The sequence below is a fragment of the Prenolepis imparis genome, unplaced genomic scaffold, assembly GCF_030444845.1.
Source record: "Prenolepis imparis isolate NDT839.2.m4 unplaced genomic scaffold, iyPreImpa1.0 SCAF_12, whole genome shotgun sequence".
Taxonomy (NCBI): Eukaryota; Metazoa; Arthropoda; class Insecta; order Hymenoptera; family Formicidae; genus Prenolepis; species Prenolepis imparis.
Window position 1 is genome coordinate 3,480,552 of NW_028141170.1, and position 17,275 is coordinate 3,497,826.

At 36.1% G+C, this 17,275-nt stretch overlaps 1 protein-coding gene across 2 annotated transcripts in view; it reads left to right on the forward strand.

Moving 5' to 3' along the window:
- The window catches only part of Lmpt (four and a half LIM domains protein limpet), a 109,306-nt gene that overhangs the window by 18,240 nt on the left and 73,791 nt on the right, over positions 1-17,275 (forward strand). The window contains exon 1 of one of the 2 annotated variants that reach the window (XM_083051302.1): positions 12,682-15,358. The exons of the other annotated variant lie outside the window; for it this stretch is intronic. Coding sequence (XP_082907428.1) covers positions 12,737-15,358 — 2,622 coding nt within the window. The 5' untranslated portion in view covers positions 12,682-12,736. Of the gene's footprint in view, positions 1-12,681; positions 15,359-17,275 lie in introns of those variants that run through there. 2 annotated transcript variants of the gene reach the window in all.

Consider the following 17,275-nt stretch of genomic DNA (forward strand, 5'->3'; position numbering starts at 1 on the left):
GCGCGATTGTTTGGCCTTCATTGGATCGCGTATATCACGTGCCGCGAATTTAACACGATCGTTTTGGACGCATTCTGACACGTAACGAGTAGCGCGCGGCTACGATCTGACAGTCTGACAGTCAGTGCATACAGGGTGGATCGAAATGCGAGAGTCTATCAGTACGCATGACACAATCGTTCGAGAATGCCAGTGTCGGAGGATCGAAGGTCCTCGCGAGTTTTGTTTGTACATGTTATTGAAGTTGATATTTATTCAATTTGTCAATTTAGGCGGGCGAAGGCAATTTTTTGCTAATTTTTCAAAATTATGTTGAAAAGAATAAAATTAATTTAACGATAATTAAATTAGATAATAGAACATTATTTTTCTAAGTTGCAAGCAAAGATATTAATATAATACAATATTTTTAAGTATGAAAAAATTGATGTATATAGAATAAGTATAAGATTGCACCAATAAATTAAAAACTAACAAATAACAATTTTTTATTATTAATTTTGCGATATACAATGAAATTAATCATAACAATACTCCACTTAAGGTGTAACGATATATGTCTCATTGGATTTTAATTTGATTAATTATAATGAATATATAAAGATGAAAATCTTTCAGTCAGAGAGAGAAGGGAAGGGGGAATCGATAGAAATTGCTCTCACGTCGAATCAAGGATTTCTCCAACATCAAAGCATCGCTAAATCGAATCTATTTACCCGAAATCGAAACGAATCATCCATGAAATTGCGTTTTTCTTGTTTCTTTCTTTGCTGTTACAATTTGCTTTCTGTGTTTATTTTATCTTATATCTGACGAACGATTTTTAATGAATCATAAATAGCGCGCAACCATATTCTCGTAAAACGATTTATAATTCACAGGCAAACCGAGGAAAAATTAAACTGTCAATTAAGAATAAAAAAGGGGACAACATGACAAATAAAACGTCTGGTACCAGAACGTAGGCGCGATCGTAAACACGTTATATTTAATTTAAGTGCATTAATAATTCGCCGTGTCGGCGAATTAATAAATTCTTATCTCGTGATAATACGATTTTTAAGAATCCAAGTTGAAAAGGTAATAAGCTTGTTACATTAGCAATGAGTTATATTGCAGATTGTTAAGAATAAATCTCGAGAAACAGTAAAATATGTCGACAGGCCGGGGGGGAGGGGAGAAAGGGAAACATATAATCGAGAATATAAGAAAACTGGAAGCTGTTGTGCGCTTGGCGATTTGCCATTTAGGATAGAATCTGCCCTCGAAAGTCAGTAGCTTGAAAAGTCGCATCGAAAAATCGCAATCGCATTGCGGAGGAAAGAAGATTTTTATCTTTGAAAGCTCTAATCTCCGTCGCGTGGTTCAAGGATGGGCCCGTAAAATGACGCCATGCAAATTTATAACGCCGATTGTAGGCTTATTTATCGCGAGTGACATCACATGTGCTTTTGCGTATTTTGTCACGGAATGAAATTTCATCCTTTTCAAATCGCTAATTGTCTTTAATTTTTTGAATTTATAATATATCTTCAGGGATAAGTTTACAGCTAATTTATTATGTCACATGTATTTCTATATGTATATGCATCTAGAATATTGAACATTTGCTTTAAAAAAACAAAAAAAATTATTTTTAATAATTTAAATCTGTAAAATAATACTAAATAAATTTATAGCATCGTTTTTATATATATAAAAAAATTACTTATAAATGAAAATAATTATAATAATAAATCAAGAGAAACTGCGTATATGCCTATTGCATATTTTTATTCGAAATCTAGAAGTGTATGCATTAAAGTCGTCATGCATTGAACACATACGATTGAAATAAAGGTCAGTCTGGACGCACGGAGCTATAAATTATTTGTGGGTCTGACCAAGGAGCCGACGAGTGATGTCACTTCCGTGAGAGTGACATCATTATGTCTCGACTCAATGTCAATGTTTATCTTTGCACTGGTGATGGCTGTCGGCCACCGGAGAGTTCGTCCTTTCTCGGGTTTGTAGCTGTCATAAGTCGCAAGATTATGATGATCAGAAACTTCCGGTACACTTATGTATTCCCTTGTAGAAGTAAAGGATGATATATACATATATAAACTAATTGATTTTAGAAGGGAGAATACAACACAAGAGGAAACTTTGAAAGATTTTATAAAATTCAATTAAATAAAGACACACGAACTCTTTCAAATATAATATTTTAATACTAATTAATATCGATTTTGATTTTATGTATTTTAATACCAATTATTTAATTTTGTCTTATATTGATTATTGAGAAATGTGTGTATGTGTGTGTGTTCTTCTCTCTTATCAGTTTAATAACTTTTTATTATGAGCCGACATTACTCGCATGCAGCGATCAATTTTCATTGAGGACCGCGTATACATATGTGGCTCAAACATCGAACATTATGCACGATTGAGGTCGTCATCGGATTTCGATATTACAGAGGAATTATGATCTAGTTTCCAAGTTTGAGTATTCGAGAATATAATACTATTATTACGACAGGACAGCTTTTATAAAAGGTTATAGGTAACGTGGTATAATTGTTTGCCATTCATAAGACACTTGAAATAAAAGATTATGAAAATGAAAGAATATAAAAATATATTGTTATCTCTTTTTTTTCAATGAACAGATACTATTCGAGATTTTATATTCAATTTTGAATTTAAATATTTAGTTCTACGAATTATAATAGGATTAAATTATTCTGCCGCATAAATTATTCTTTGCAAAAAATAGTTTTTCTCTATATCTTTTTATATAACTCAATATCGTATTTAGAAATAAATACTAATGTTAGGGAATTATTGAATTGTTACATGTTTTGGTCTGCAGAATACTGTAATGCCGGCTTTGGATAATAGTCGGCATTACACATTTTACACAAAGATTCGCGTCAATACTTTGCGATGTCGCCGTAAGATTAAAGCCGCATCTGTGATATAGATTTATAGATATTCGTATAAAAAATTAATTAATGTGATATATTTTTATGAATTATCTTATAAATTATCTTATAAAATATAAGATTTTAATTTGACCTATCTCTATGCTTCTCAAGTAAATTAATTTTAAAAAAATAGTAAAATAAGATTGATGATTATTAATCAATTTATGTGATACATGGCTCATTAATTTAATGGAAAGGATATAAAACTAATAATCTTTTTTATTTTAAAAATAATAAATAATGGATAAAGATAAACCTGAATTCTCGAACACGCGCCAAGATATTCCATTTTGATGATTTTCGAGACTGCGCGCGTTATGTCTCTAATAGATACATCCATTATGTTTCTCGGACAGCCGCCAAGTTTTTCGCTTAAAAAGCGACATAACGGCACTGCTAATAAAAAGCAGTTGCCGGTTAAACGGTAGTTTAAGACTATATTTTTGCTCGACCGGAATTGCAGTTATAAGAGAGTTTCTTATAAGATATTAATTTAATATCATCTCTTTTCTTTTGGCAGACTATGAAATATTCCAACGTAATATATTGTTAAGTTTTGGTGATTAGCTTATATCATCAGTAAATAAATTATTACACACACAAAATCTATTTTTTGTACGCTGGTATCTGGTACGACAAAATTCTACAAAAACTGTAGTGTCGAAATATACAAAAGATGAATTTTTGGCTCGTCTTAAAATATTAAAAGTCGACACTATGTCGCCGCGGAGCCTATGCGGCGCATTCTTATATTATGTATATTTAATAAAAAAAATGGTACGCTGGTGTCTGCACGGTACTAAAATATTTTGCAAATAATGTACTATCGAAATATACAAAAGATGAATTTTTGACTCGTCTTAAAATATTAAAAATTGGCACTATGTCCGCGCGGATACTATGAGGCGCATTTTTATATTACGTATATTACTATATTTAGAGAAGCCAAAAATTCATCGTTTGTATATTTCGATAGTATATTGTAAAAAGATTATTTTTATACCAAACAGATACGAGCCTACACATTTTTTAATTTAATATACATAATTTATGTATGCTCAGTATAGGGTCCGCGGCAACAAAGTATCGATTTTTAATATTTTAAAACGAGCCAAAAATTAATTGTTTATATATTTCGATAGTACACTGTTTGCAGAATATTTTGGTACCAAGCAGACACCAGCGTACAAATTCTTTTATTTAATATACATAATAAAAGAATGCGCAGCATAAGGTCTGCGTCGACATAGTGTCGATTTTTAATATTTTAACACAAGCCAAAAATTCATATCTTGTATATTTTGACAGTACATTGTTTGCAGAAAATTTTGGTACCAAGCAGATACCAGCGTACAAATTCTTTTATTTAATATACATAATATAAGAATGCGCCGCATAGTGTCCGCGGCGACCAAGTGTCGATATTTAATATTTAAAGGCTAACCAAAAATTCATCATTCGTATATTTCGATGGATTTTTGGTTTCTCTTAAAATATTAAATGGCGACATAATGGCTCATATTCTGGATCTTCTTTTATCGATAAAAGAAGATCCAAAATATGGGCCTATGTCGCCGCGGACCCTGTGCGGTGCATTCTTTTATTATGTATATTATATGAAAAAATTTGTACGCTGGTGTCTGCTTGGTACCAAAATATTCTGCAAACAATGTATTGTCGAAATTTTCAAGATATGAATTTTTGGCTCGTCTTAAAATATTATATGTATTATCGAAATATAAAAGAGACGAATTTTTGGCTTCTTTTATAATATTAAATTCCGATACTTTGTATTGTGTTGTCTAGTATATATCTAGTATATACAAATGTTATACGTGTATACACACATTTTCTCTCTCTTTCTCTTTTTCTAATTACGTAGTGTTATATTATTATATATATATATATATATATATATATATATATATATATATAACAGTAAATGGAGTTTTTTTATGCGAGCAAAGGCTACTAATATCTGAATAGAACGAGAAATTCAACACAAGTGAGTCATCACTATGTTACGGGAGTCGGGGACATGTAACAATTGTGACATGCACCGCTAAATGCTTAACGGGTCGCCCGTAATGAATCTAATTAGAGCATTTCTTCATTGCATGACCTAGAATAAATCGCGCATCCGGAATGGACACGATTTGTCAGATATGATTCAAGACTGCTCGTATAAATAATATACGCGATGATAGCGCGTATAACAGGATGATACAATGAAAAATGAAAACGATTCACAATCTGTCCCGGTTTCGCCAATATATATTGTCGAACGTTTGACTTGTAAATCAAGGTAAACACGACGTGCAAGATCTTTCGCCGATACTGTCTGTGCTTTAAGCTACTCTTTGCATATTGAAACACTGTTTTTTGTTTGTATAACGTATTTGAGAGAGAGAAGACGGCCTTCCTATTGATATTTTTCTGTGTTACACGTAGGTGTTACGCGATAAATGTAGATAAATGCAAGTATGCCAAATGCAAGTGGTAAATAAATATGAATATTGTGAACATCGCATTGAGCGATGACATTATAAAAAAACAACTTTTGGCTTTTAAGGAAAATTAAACTTTGCAATATAATTCTAATGCTTAATCTGTGCAATATATTAATTGTAATTTTAAATACAACGAAAAAGTCTGTTATAAATTACATACAATCCACAAAATATTTCGAAATTTTATTAAATTCTTTCTTTTGATTGTAAATTTATTACGTTTGAATTAAAAGATCTGGTCTCATAAAATTAATTTAAAATTTTATAAAAGTAATTTAAAAATATTTGCTCATTCTAAACACACTCTTTTAATTTAATCATCGCTCTTTAATTTAATTAATGTGTGATCCTGTATATAAAATTTTTATTTAAAATAAATTTATTCGAAACTTCGACGATCGTGTCTATAATATAAAGATTGAGTGTGACAGTTCTATAAGAAAAATAAAATAATCAATTTTATCTATGCGGAGAGAGAATCGTAGAGTCAGGGAATATTGGTCACAACTAGAGGCAAAATGGAAATTGACACGCGTTCATTAACTTTTGCGATTATTATCTGGGAAGATTTTGCCGATGTGAATGATGCTTTAAAACCGTTGCAGCGCATGTGATAGCGCCCTTGAATCCTGAGAAATATGTGGGCAACGTCTGTCTTGCGTTACGGACAACTATATACGTCTGTATCTACTTGCTTGGAACGAGCTCTCTTTTTAATACGCTTTCTCGAAGGAAACATGCTTAAAGAGCCTCGAGTATAAGATGCGCGTCTTTATATCGGATAATTTTTATTTATCTACTTTAATTTATCTACTTTTTCGCAAATGGCGAATCAAATGGCGAATCAACAATTTCGGAAAAGTGACATTAACATTTTTTTAATAAATAAAGGCTTACAATTAGCTCTATAAGAGAAACTCTCGGTAAATTTTTTTATCGTTATGATTAAAAGATGTATAATATTTTATCATTAAGTATAAAAAATAAATATATATATATATATATATATAATAATAAATATATATATATATATATATATATATATATATATATAGATTAATTTTGTGGCTCTCTCCAACTTGACGAGTTTTTTTGATAACCGATGGATCTCGGCAGAGCCGTTTTTTTAACATTGAATAGTCAAAGTGCTAATCAATCTGATTCAAAGTGCACCTTGGTCTTGCCATTTCGGGCGAAAAGATCGATACGCGAGTAAGGGACCCCGTTCACCGTATTGCTCGACGTGTAAAAACGCGGGGGCGTTGAGACGAGGGCCTTGTCGCGACCCACACGCAGGGAAGGATCCGAAGTTTTTACGAAAAGCGATTTTAAGCGAAGAAAGGCACTCGCCGGCTGCGATTATCGAAATACGAAATTATTGGCTTCAAATTATTTAGTCAAAATAGAGAATTGTTTTTTTAATCTTACATAGTTTGTTTTCTCGCATATATTACACAAGAAAACATATATAAATACTTTACTTTAATTTCTAACGTTAAAAAAACTCTAATATAAAATTTTTAATGGTGCTCCACAGAGATTAATGCTTATTCTACCTTTTAATTTAAAAAATTGTGCAAAATAAATCTCTAATATGTAGCGTGTAATTAAAACTATTTAAATCTCTGATATCAAAGATAGTATCTAAACAGCAATAATCCTTCTCAAGCGTTCGTGCGAATAAAATGTTCCTTCTTGTTTCATTTCAATCATGACTTTTGGTACCACCAGCAGCATGTTTACTATGTCACTTCGTATCGCGGAACGAAGTGAGAAGTGATTTAGGCAGCTTCTTATTTGATACGTGTCTTACACCATCTGAACAGATAACCGTGGCACGCCACTATTAAATTCATTTTTATATTGCATTCTTTGCGAAGTTTCTTTGCACGACACATTTTCTTTTATTTTCCATTTACTTTCTAGATTTCAGCTTGCATTAACTTTCTGTGTCCCAAATATAGTCAGTTTTTCGACAGATAAAAACGTTTTTATGAGTATCCGGTGTAGTAATATCGATATCGGTAGCAATATATCTTTAAAATGACATTTTATGATTGTGCTTCCTGTGCTTAAAGATATAATATGCGAAATATGAAATATATATCCTTAATGTATGTATATGAAAGAATTTTTCAAGAAATATTATTTTTTTGTATATAAATATATTTTAATATAATTAACTGATAAATATGATCATATTTTTAAAATATGATTATTATATTTTTAAAATAATAATTACTTTTTTATGCTGTATATATCAATCATTTAATTTTATATCTTTTCGAACAACTTTTTATCAATTTCTCATTTCAGTTTATATTTTGTTTGTCAATCTATAAAATTATTTTATATTAATAAACAAGAACAATCACGTATACATCATACATAATAATATACTATATAATAATAATAATGATAATATCTTCTCAATTTGGCTGCTAATGACGCTTACACATGAGCAATCGGAGGATTTTACGATTTCGTGTAGGAGTCTCGCCGGAATTAATCTTACCACGCATACGAATTCGTCCGAATAAAAATTCTCTCGACTCGTGAGACCGCTTATTATTTACGTCATCTATAAAACGACATTCAGACTCGATTATTCCTTCTCGGTTTAATCTCACCGCTTCTCTCTTTCTCGCTCCTTTTCGTTCTCTTTAATAAAGAATCGCGACTGGATTCGCGCGACTGGAAATTCATCGGGCAATTAGAGGTGAACGAAGCGCAAAGCGGAACTTAATTGTGCATTCGCGGCGCTGGGACCCATTGAACAGCCAGCGCATGTTACCTGGAAACGGTTCGTCCTCTCCGGTTATGGATAACCAGGTCCCTTCTATCTCGCGGTCGCAATCGTAAAATTGCAGGCCAATACTTGGCGATGTCCACAATCAGAACGGGAAACGGTATTCCGTTCGATTATTATTTTTTTTTTCTTCAGCAAACGAGAAATCCTCGAATTCGATTGCGCTCTCAATCATCCGATCGATGGAGCGAGCGATCGTTTCAGAATGACAGGAATATTCCTGAGAGGACGAATCAAAAATGAAAAATGAGATATCGCGAAGGCGAGAGATTTCTAAACCTACAAATGCAACATTTTTTTCGTTTTAACGCGTTGCAACTAAGAATATTGAAGAAGAAACTTCATAATCGTCGACGAATCCACGTGCAGGATAAGAAAGGGTGAATGGAAGTTGAGCGATCGCGGCTATTAGCGCTCATCTCGATTTCTCGCGAAACGCCACGCGATGCTGCATGGAAGTGCGCGATAATAAATTAATTACATCGACCCCAGGAAATTAATCATCTCGAAAGCCGCGATAATTATTGCAGCATGACATGCCGAGATTTTTTTATTGTCAGATCGTCGCGGCGGCTCTCGTCAACTATTGGATGCCCGTATTGTTTGGATGGATTATTCGTGCCGCGAGTCTCGTGCAATTGATCAAGATATTATCGTATTATTGCTGCGCTCATCTGATGTGATACTCGAAACGGGAGACGTGATATATGAAGCATGGACCGATTGTCTGGCTTTATACGCTGTGACGCAAGAGTGAAAGCCCCGCTTGGGAGACACGCGTGATTAATAACATACAATATGCGTTCGCGCGTCGACCGGACTCGAAAAATCGGACACCGAGCGAAGAAATGCATCCGATCGCGAGCCATCAAGCCGCAATAGCTCTTAATCGCCGTAAATACTGCCCGCCGCGCGATATAAATTATTCTGCGATAGCTAATCATTGATACGTGCGAGCAACGATTCAGTTAATTTAGCGATTATCCACGCTGCAACAGAGAACGGTGATATTTCGCTGCCCCGATGGGGCTCTCATTGTCTTCCGTATAATGGAAAAATCATTACATGCCGTTTACGTGGAAATTTCACGGATGATTGCGTCCCATTAATTTTAATATGCATAAAAATGCTATAAATAGTATATACTATGTATATGCATTTATTAATTATTATTCTATCTATTTCCTTGATGCACAACGAGATTATTTTTTGCGCATCAAAATGCACGAAAAGAAATTTGTATGGGACATTCAGCGAAGTTGAAAGAGCAACATGCGTGCATGTGTTGAAACACGCAGCAGTAAAATTCTCGCCCCGCAGGTCGAGAAGCGATTAGGCTCGCACGAACGGCTCGATTGTATAAAGAAAATATCTTTTTTTTCTCTCTTTATATCGCGTGTTTTCGTGTCATGGATCAGCATTTAGTCGGCGGTGATTCACGAGCCGGTTTGTCCTCTCTTCTGTCATTTCAGGAATATGTTAACTTTTTTTTATTTTTATGAAAAATAAATTTCTCTTAGTAATGTCTCTTTGTTGCTCTTGGATGCTAATTTCTGCGACGTTTTGAAAATTTTACTATGTTAATATAAAATAAACTAAATATAAACCTCTTATTCATACATAGTTGGAAACATTATTTTATTACGAAGATCTATATAATATATATCATTATATTCCACGCTCTTTTGCACATTTATATTATATTCATAATTTATATATATATAATTCGAAATACACCGAAGACCAAAGAGTTCTTAAAACGGCTCTGCCGATAATCGGTGGTAGCTTCAACTTTCCATTTCTGGCATATCGCCATATCCGTGTCAGCATGCAATTTCATCGAATCTCTTGTAACTTTCTACAAGATAAAAGGGAAAAACAGTTTTATATACGAGCTAAACTGTATCATACAGTTTCAAAATGCATCTCCTCCCTAAGTTTATCCTCCTTCCTGATTTTTCTCCCTGTCAGTGATTTTGTCACCTGACTTTTCTCGGCGCGAACATAAACACGCGCTAAGTACCGTTTTCGCGGGGTATTAGTCTTTTTTTTTATTCAACCAGACCCATTAAGGGATTGCTAAGGTCTCATTAAGCCGCGAACTATGGCCGACAGCGGCGTCTTTAGCGCCGACATTCCCGAAGTTCTTGTAAGAATATCCGCGAATGTCCGCCTCCGCCTGAATATTCCGAGTTTTATGCGCGAGCTATGTCTCCACAAGCAATGCGCATGAGAAGAGTCATTTTATGACATGCTTGAACGTTAAGGTTTTTGATTCATTATTGCGGCCATATCAATATTTCCAGAAATTTATTAATTTCTAGGAATTTGCTAATCTTCGGCGTAATTCCTAGGAATTTCTTAGTTAAATTTTTGAATTTAATATCAAAAGTTAATACTGTAATACTGTAAATGAGAATTTAAAAGGAAAGTTTTAATAAAGTGTATAATCCGGACAATTTCGAACTTGTAGAATTTCATAGTATGTAGAGAGAAAATTTCAGACATCTTTTTTTTAATACATTTTTTCGAATTTAGCTTTCCTTTCACATTCGAAGTGTGTCATTAATTTTTGCGCCGACGCCTCGAAAGTGAAAGACGATGCTTCCGTTCTCGTTCTGTCACTATCATCCAAAAAATGTATCGCCAGTTATTTCCCGTGCTAGTTATCATAACGATGTTGATAAGAATATCTTTTTGCCATTTGTCCTAGTGTCCTGCAGCGAATTCTAAATTAATATCACACTCTTTATGTCACGCAATTTGTCACATATTACATTTATTTTAAATTACTCAAAAACTAAACTAACTTTCAAGGAGATTCGAGTTTTTTCTCAATTAGCAGATATTTTTTAAGAACGCAAATTCTGCTCTAGAGCTTTAAATAAATTTGAATGAGATCAAGCTTTACGTGCTTGACATATCTTGTGGCCAAAGCATCTGCGGTCCATCGGATTAACGGGAAAATGGAGAGCCATACCTTGCCTCACCTCCAGGGCCCAAGGAGGATCGCAGGACCGTGGATAAGAGGCAAAGGAGCCGGTGACGGCACGAAAGAGGACGAAAAGGTGGGACGATACGCAATAAGAGGGAGAGAAGGGGGGGAGGGAGAGGATACATCGCGGAGGAAGGGGACAGCTCGCGGACGGCAGGAAGCGAGGGGGATACCGGCAGGATAGGGGCGGGAGAGCGGGAGGAACACGCTCTCTCTCCTCTGGTGCACACTCTCGTGGTGACTCCGACCAGCAAAGTGCTCGCGTTCGTGAAAGTCCACAGACGACTTTCAGGGTCGTCTGCTCCGTGCGCTCGTCGTCGTCGTTCTGTCCCGAAGCCGGCTCGCTTCTCGCCGAGAAGGAACCACCACGAGAGAAAAGAGGTGACCGACGCTCTTCTCGCACTCTTACAAGTTTCGGCGAGGCATAAGGATCCACAATGATCATCTTCTCTCTCTCGAAACGTTAAAGAAGATAAGAGAGAGTTCCTGAAACGAGATGATCGTGAGCTTCAGAAGTTGTGCCCTTGCGTGACGAGGCAGCAGAGATTCCGTTGATGTGCAATCATTCAGTTGCAATTATCGTCTATGTTGTGATTGTTTATCTTGATGTGACGCTCTGATTACAGTGATTCGAAAAAAATACCGAATTAATTGGAGAAACCGCAAAAATCTGTAGAAATCGCTTCTATTCGGATGATAAATCGATTGATTTTTAAATCTTCGAAGAATCTATGAGATTAATCGATATAGGTAGCTTGATCATTTTATCAACCAGGAAAAAAAATTGATCAGTGACTCATTTTTGTATCATTGCTAAACTTAAACCTATACTATTGCATCAGAACACTCGCTTTTTCTTCTATTGAGAAAAACTCTTAGCTGCCTGTGTAAGATTATTAGTGGAAAAATATACTTTAATATGATACAATATATCTTATATTCTCAATCGATCTAAATGCTTTTGCAGTGTTGATTTTTTTTTTTTAAATCCCAGTGAAATTTAAGCAGTGCTCGTGTACTGACGTTGATCGCGCGAGTTACAAATACATATGCACGGCGTATGACGGAGGATCAGGAATCGATCGAGATCGACGGTAGCCGTTGAGCTGGTTCGATGTATGCGAATAATAATAGGTTAGTGCTCGTACACTTAACCGTGCGTGTCTCAGCTCTCCTACGTTCCTCTTTCAAGTCTGAAGATATCATATCACGAGAAGAAGTAACGATATCGTTCTCATCGAAGGGAAGATTGAATTAAATTTTAAATAAATTTTTTCCAACAAAAAACTACTGCTATACTAACCGCTACTACTTGATGACACCAATTATTGCACATCAATCAAGATATCGGAAACTACTTTAAAAATCATATATATAATATATACACACGAGCGATACATTTCGGCGAGATACGACAATCATCGTCTTCAAAATTTCGTTTCTCGCAAAGATGACGTCTCGCCTGCGCGGTCCTTCGACGGTAAAGGACACGCCAAGGACTGCCTCGTTCGCCAAGGACCATATTCATCGAAGCGAACCGGAAGAATACTCCGACCGATCGTGCAAGAATGGCGGGCGCGGCAACCGTTATCATTTCGGTATGTCGAAGCAGCATGACAGCAAGACAGAGCGGAACGGACGGGAATATAACCAGGAAGAGATGGAAGACGCCGACCTCTTGTACAAAAAGAGTAGAGAACACTTTGGATCTTGGGACATCAAGGACGACACGAGAAAATCGAGAAGACCGGATCTCGAGGATACGCAACTGACGAATGGAAAGTTTAGAAGCGAACCCGTGAGTGCGAAATTCTTGGATAAAACTCAAGATCGTTTGGAGTACGGAGACGAAGGATACGTAGGCTCTTTGCCAAGGGAGAATCGACAGAAAGGTGAGTCCGTCGAGCGAGAACTCAATGGTTCTCATAGATCGAGGAGGAAAGAATGCTGGGAGGAAAGCGTAGAATCGAGGAATCGAGGGAAGATGTGCAAGATTAGCAGAAACAACGATAGCAATAATGACACCATACAGCCCGTTGACGAGAGGGATATCCTGCTTAAGGAGATTGAGAGTTTAGCCACTGATGGCAGTCAGTCGCCGGATCGCAGGATCCAGGCGATGATCGAGCGATTGAAATCGCGAGTGGAGAACAAATTACGGTCCAGAAGAGAGCAGAGATCTGAAATAAGTCCTGACAAGGAAGCGTACGATAGAGCGAAAAGCGGCAATAGGAGTGATCTACGATCGCCGATCATCGATCATTCGCTCGATAATCGATCTAACGATCAAAATAGGAAGCTGAAAGATGATCGCGAAGACGAACGCAGATCAAGCGAATATAACTTAGAGGGAAAATCCGATCGAGAGGTGGACTCGGGTCGACGCGATCGATCAATCGATCGAAGATCGAGAAGCATCGAGAGACAGAATGAAGATCGCGAACCTCGAGGAGATGACACTTTCCGAAAAAGAAGCGATACTTATAATACCGAAAGAAATTATCGTAGGAAAGCGAAAGAAGACGAGGAGGCTCGATCGAGAGATAGTTCGAAGAGGAGAAGTTATACTTACGAAGGTTCGCCGGAGGATTTCGACGTAAGGATACAGAGATACGACCGAGTTCTTCTTGAGCCACGAAGGGACCTGGACATAAGTTCGCCAAGACGAAATTCGCCCAGAGAATCGAATCTAGTTAAGAAGGAATCTTTAAAGGAATTCGATCAAGAACCGATAGTCAAGAAGAATTCTTTTAGGACGGAATCCAGGAAGGCGATCAGCAAGGACTGCGGCGAGTCTAGCTTAATTAGAAAAACATCATTCAAGGATCAAGATAACGATGTACACAAAAATCACATTTTGAATAGACAACACGACGCTTCCATCAGATACTTTGGCAAGGATCAAGAAGATTTATCTCACAAGAATTCCTTCAAAGATAAAAACATAGATGCAGATAGAAAAGGTATCTATAAAGTGCAAGAGTTTGGCAAAACTTTTCTAAAAAATCAGCACGATAGTACGGAAAGAAAAATCTCTTCCAAAGAACACACAAGTGGTGTCAGTAAAATTATTCTGAGGAATTTTGATGATGATTTGAACAGGAACAATTCGTTTAAAAATACAAGCAAGGATTCTGAGAAGAAGAACGCATTTAAGGAAAAGAACGTTGAGTTTGGCAAGATTTCTTCCAAGGATCGCGAGAGTGACTCAGAGAGGAAGAAGAACACTTTCAAGGATTATGACGAAGAATTTGGAGAAACATCTTATCACGATTACGAGAACGATATGATTGATAGGAAAACCGCAAACGATCGATACATCGAATTCGGCAAGATATCCTTCAAGACGCAACAAGACGACGAATTACGCGCTTCGAATTCTTTCAAGGAAGAAGATGATGAAGCAGTCGTTCGAACGAGTTCCTTCAAGGAACGCGACGCCTCCTCGAAGAGACGCGCGTCCTTGAGAAACAGAGATCGCGAGGCGAGAAAATCAGACAGACACTCAGAACCGTTGACGCCACCAAAGAAGGACGATCCGGAGGATAACGGCAAGGAATTAAAAAACTTTTGCCCGAAATTCTGGCACGAGAGCAACCGGATGTTTTCCGCCAAATATCTGCAAAACCACAGTAAGCTGCGGAGCACTCTGGAAGGACGACTGGACGTCGACGTCTCGCCTGAGCGAGGATCTTCGAATCTGCAGAATACAAGAACCGGCGCGATCGAGGCATCCGATGATCATGAAGAGGACGATCGTTTCGAGACCGGCGACGGCGGATCCTCCCAAGTCTCCTCGTCTCGCGACCATAACGGCGCCACGATCATCAGGATCCGATCGTCGGAGGATCCTGGTGGTGAGAGAGTTCGCCGCCGGCGTCGTCCCGTCCAGGAGATATGCGTGGCGAGGCGTAGGAGATACAATGACAACGACGAGGATAGCGACGAGGACCAAGAGGAGGAGAATCGTTGGCGGAGGACTCGAAGGGACGGCGGAATCTTGCCGGGCAGAGATGGCGGTGACGCCGGCAGCGCGACACCCTCGAGAACGATCTGGAATTATCGCGAAGGGGTATGGCACTTTCATGAGTCAATTGCGTTCGATCGGTCCTTTATGGTTCAGAGGCGCGAGGCAATTTTCATAAATCGTTGGAGGAGATAAGAAAGAGAGAGGAAGAGAGAAAGATAGATGACAATGGTTGAATTGAAAACGATAAAAACGTCGAAAACGGCGTTTATTGTCGAGGATAATTCCCGTGAAAGAAAGTTTGGCTCTCTCATGCTTTCAAACTTTGTTGTAGAAACAATCGAGGTGATAGTCAAGGTGATTGGTCCATTTTCCGCTGTTCTTGATATCCCATATTCGAGCGAGTTTATTTCAAGTTTGTGTAAAGATATAAATTTTGTGATGTTGCGTGTGATCGCTGTGAGAATTCTCGTTTTGCCTTTATCTTGTATAGTATCAGTGATTGGTCGATTAAGGGATGACAGGAGTGTAATAAAACAAATAAAACGAAAAAAATATCAAAATTATAAAATTATAATTACTAACTTCTTTATAATTTATAACTGAAAAATAAAATATTGATATATTTTGATGCATAAGTATTTGAAAGAGAATAGAATTAGAGAATCAATTTTAATGAAATACATTTATACATTTTTGTACATTTTTTTTAGCGTATGAATTCGCATTTAGGATATGAGAACATAGGAAAGATTTAAAAAATATTAAGATATATAATTAATTATTATCTTAAATAAGTAGATTATGAAAATTATTTAATATTACATATATTACTATTAGTTCTTAATAGCTAATAAGTATATTTATGGTAGGAATTACCATTTAATACTTGGATATTATACACAGGATTTTAAACGTGCAAGTATTGTTGGAGTAAAAAAGAGAAAAAAGTTTACTTTTGATTTTTTAAAATATATAATGATTGAAAATTATAATCATCTCATTTAAAAAAAAAATACAAATATAATACTTCAATTAATTGTCACAGAAGTAAGAATAAAACTCGGTAGTTATTTACTGGTAATAGTGATTTTAGTATCAATTTTCTCGAGGAGAGAATATTTAAATGTTTGTGCAATACCATTTAATCGATAAAATATATGTTCAACTGGTTGCGATTCGTATGCATTTCATTTGCTTGATTTGGCTTTTCGATGATTTTCCACGGCGAGCGAGGATCGGCATTGTTACCTCTCGATCGAATACGAGCGATCGAGTAGCCATGGAAACTTTGCGCAATATTGCACGACCTCGTGCACTAAAATTGCAATTTACCTGGAATCTGGCGATGGCCGTTTTACGGTCGAGAGAGCGCGGTACCTTAAAATTAAGTGGCTATGATTGGAGATGATAAGTTTCGTAATTTGCGTAAAGATAAACGCAACAGCGAATTGTATACATAGCAGAATTTTATTAAAATTCTCCTAAATCATCGATCTCTTCATTTTTTTTCTCCAACCTTTGCAACGCGTTATATTTTACTTTGCAAAATTATTTCAGAAGCCGTATAAATTATAAGTTTTGTAAATGCATATAAATGCATTTTATTTATATACTGTACTTTATTGTTTTTATTTTCACATATCTTTATTTTTATCTGCTCTTGTGCAAACGTTATTAATTCGATTTTGTGATTTATTTTTGTACTCTAACATTATTTAAATCTTTATTTGTTTTATAATCGTAAACACGTGCTATGCGATTTGTAAATAATGATTTTCTTTCGAGATTGAACAGGATAGATTGAATGCAACTTTATTGATGCCCGAACGTCGTTCAAATTTCTTAACAAACTTCGTAATCATTTTAGACTCATCCAGAACAAGCAATTTATAATCTCCATTTATCATCCACGCCTATTTACGTCCACGAAGCGCACAAATTACGCTTCACCGCGGTTCAATCCGATTAAGTGAAAGCTAAATACCGGTAGCCCAACCGCCACCGTTGCTAATCCTTTAA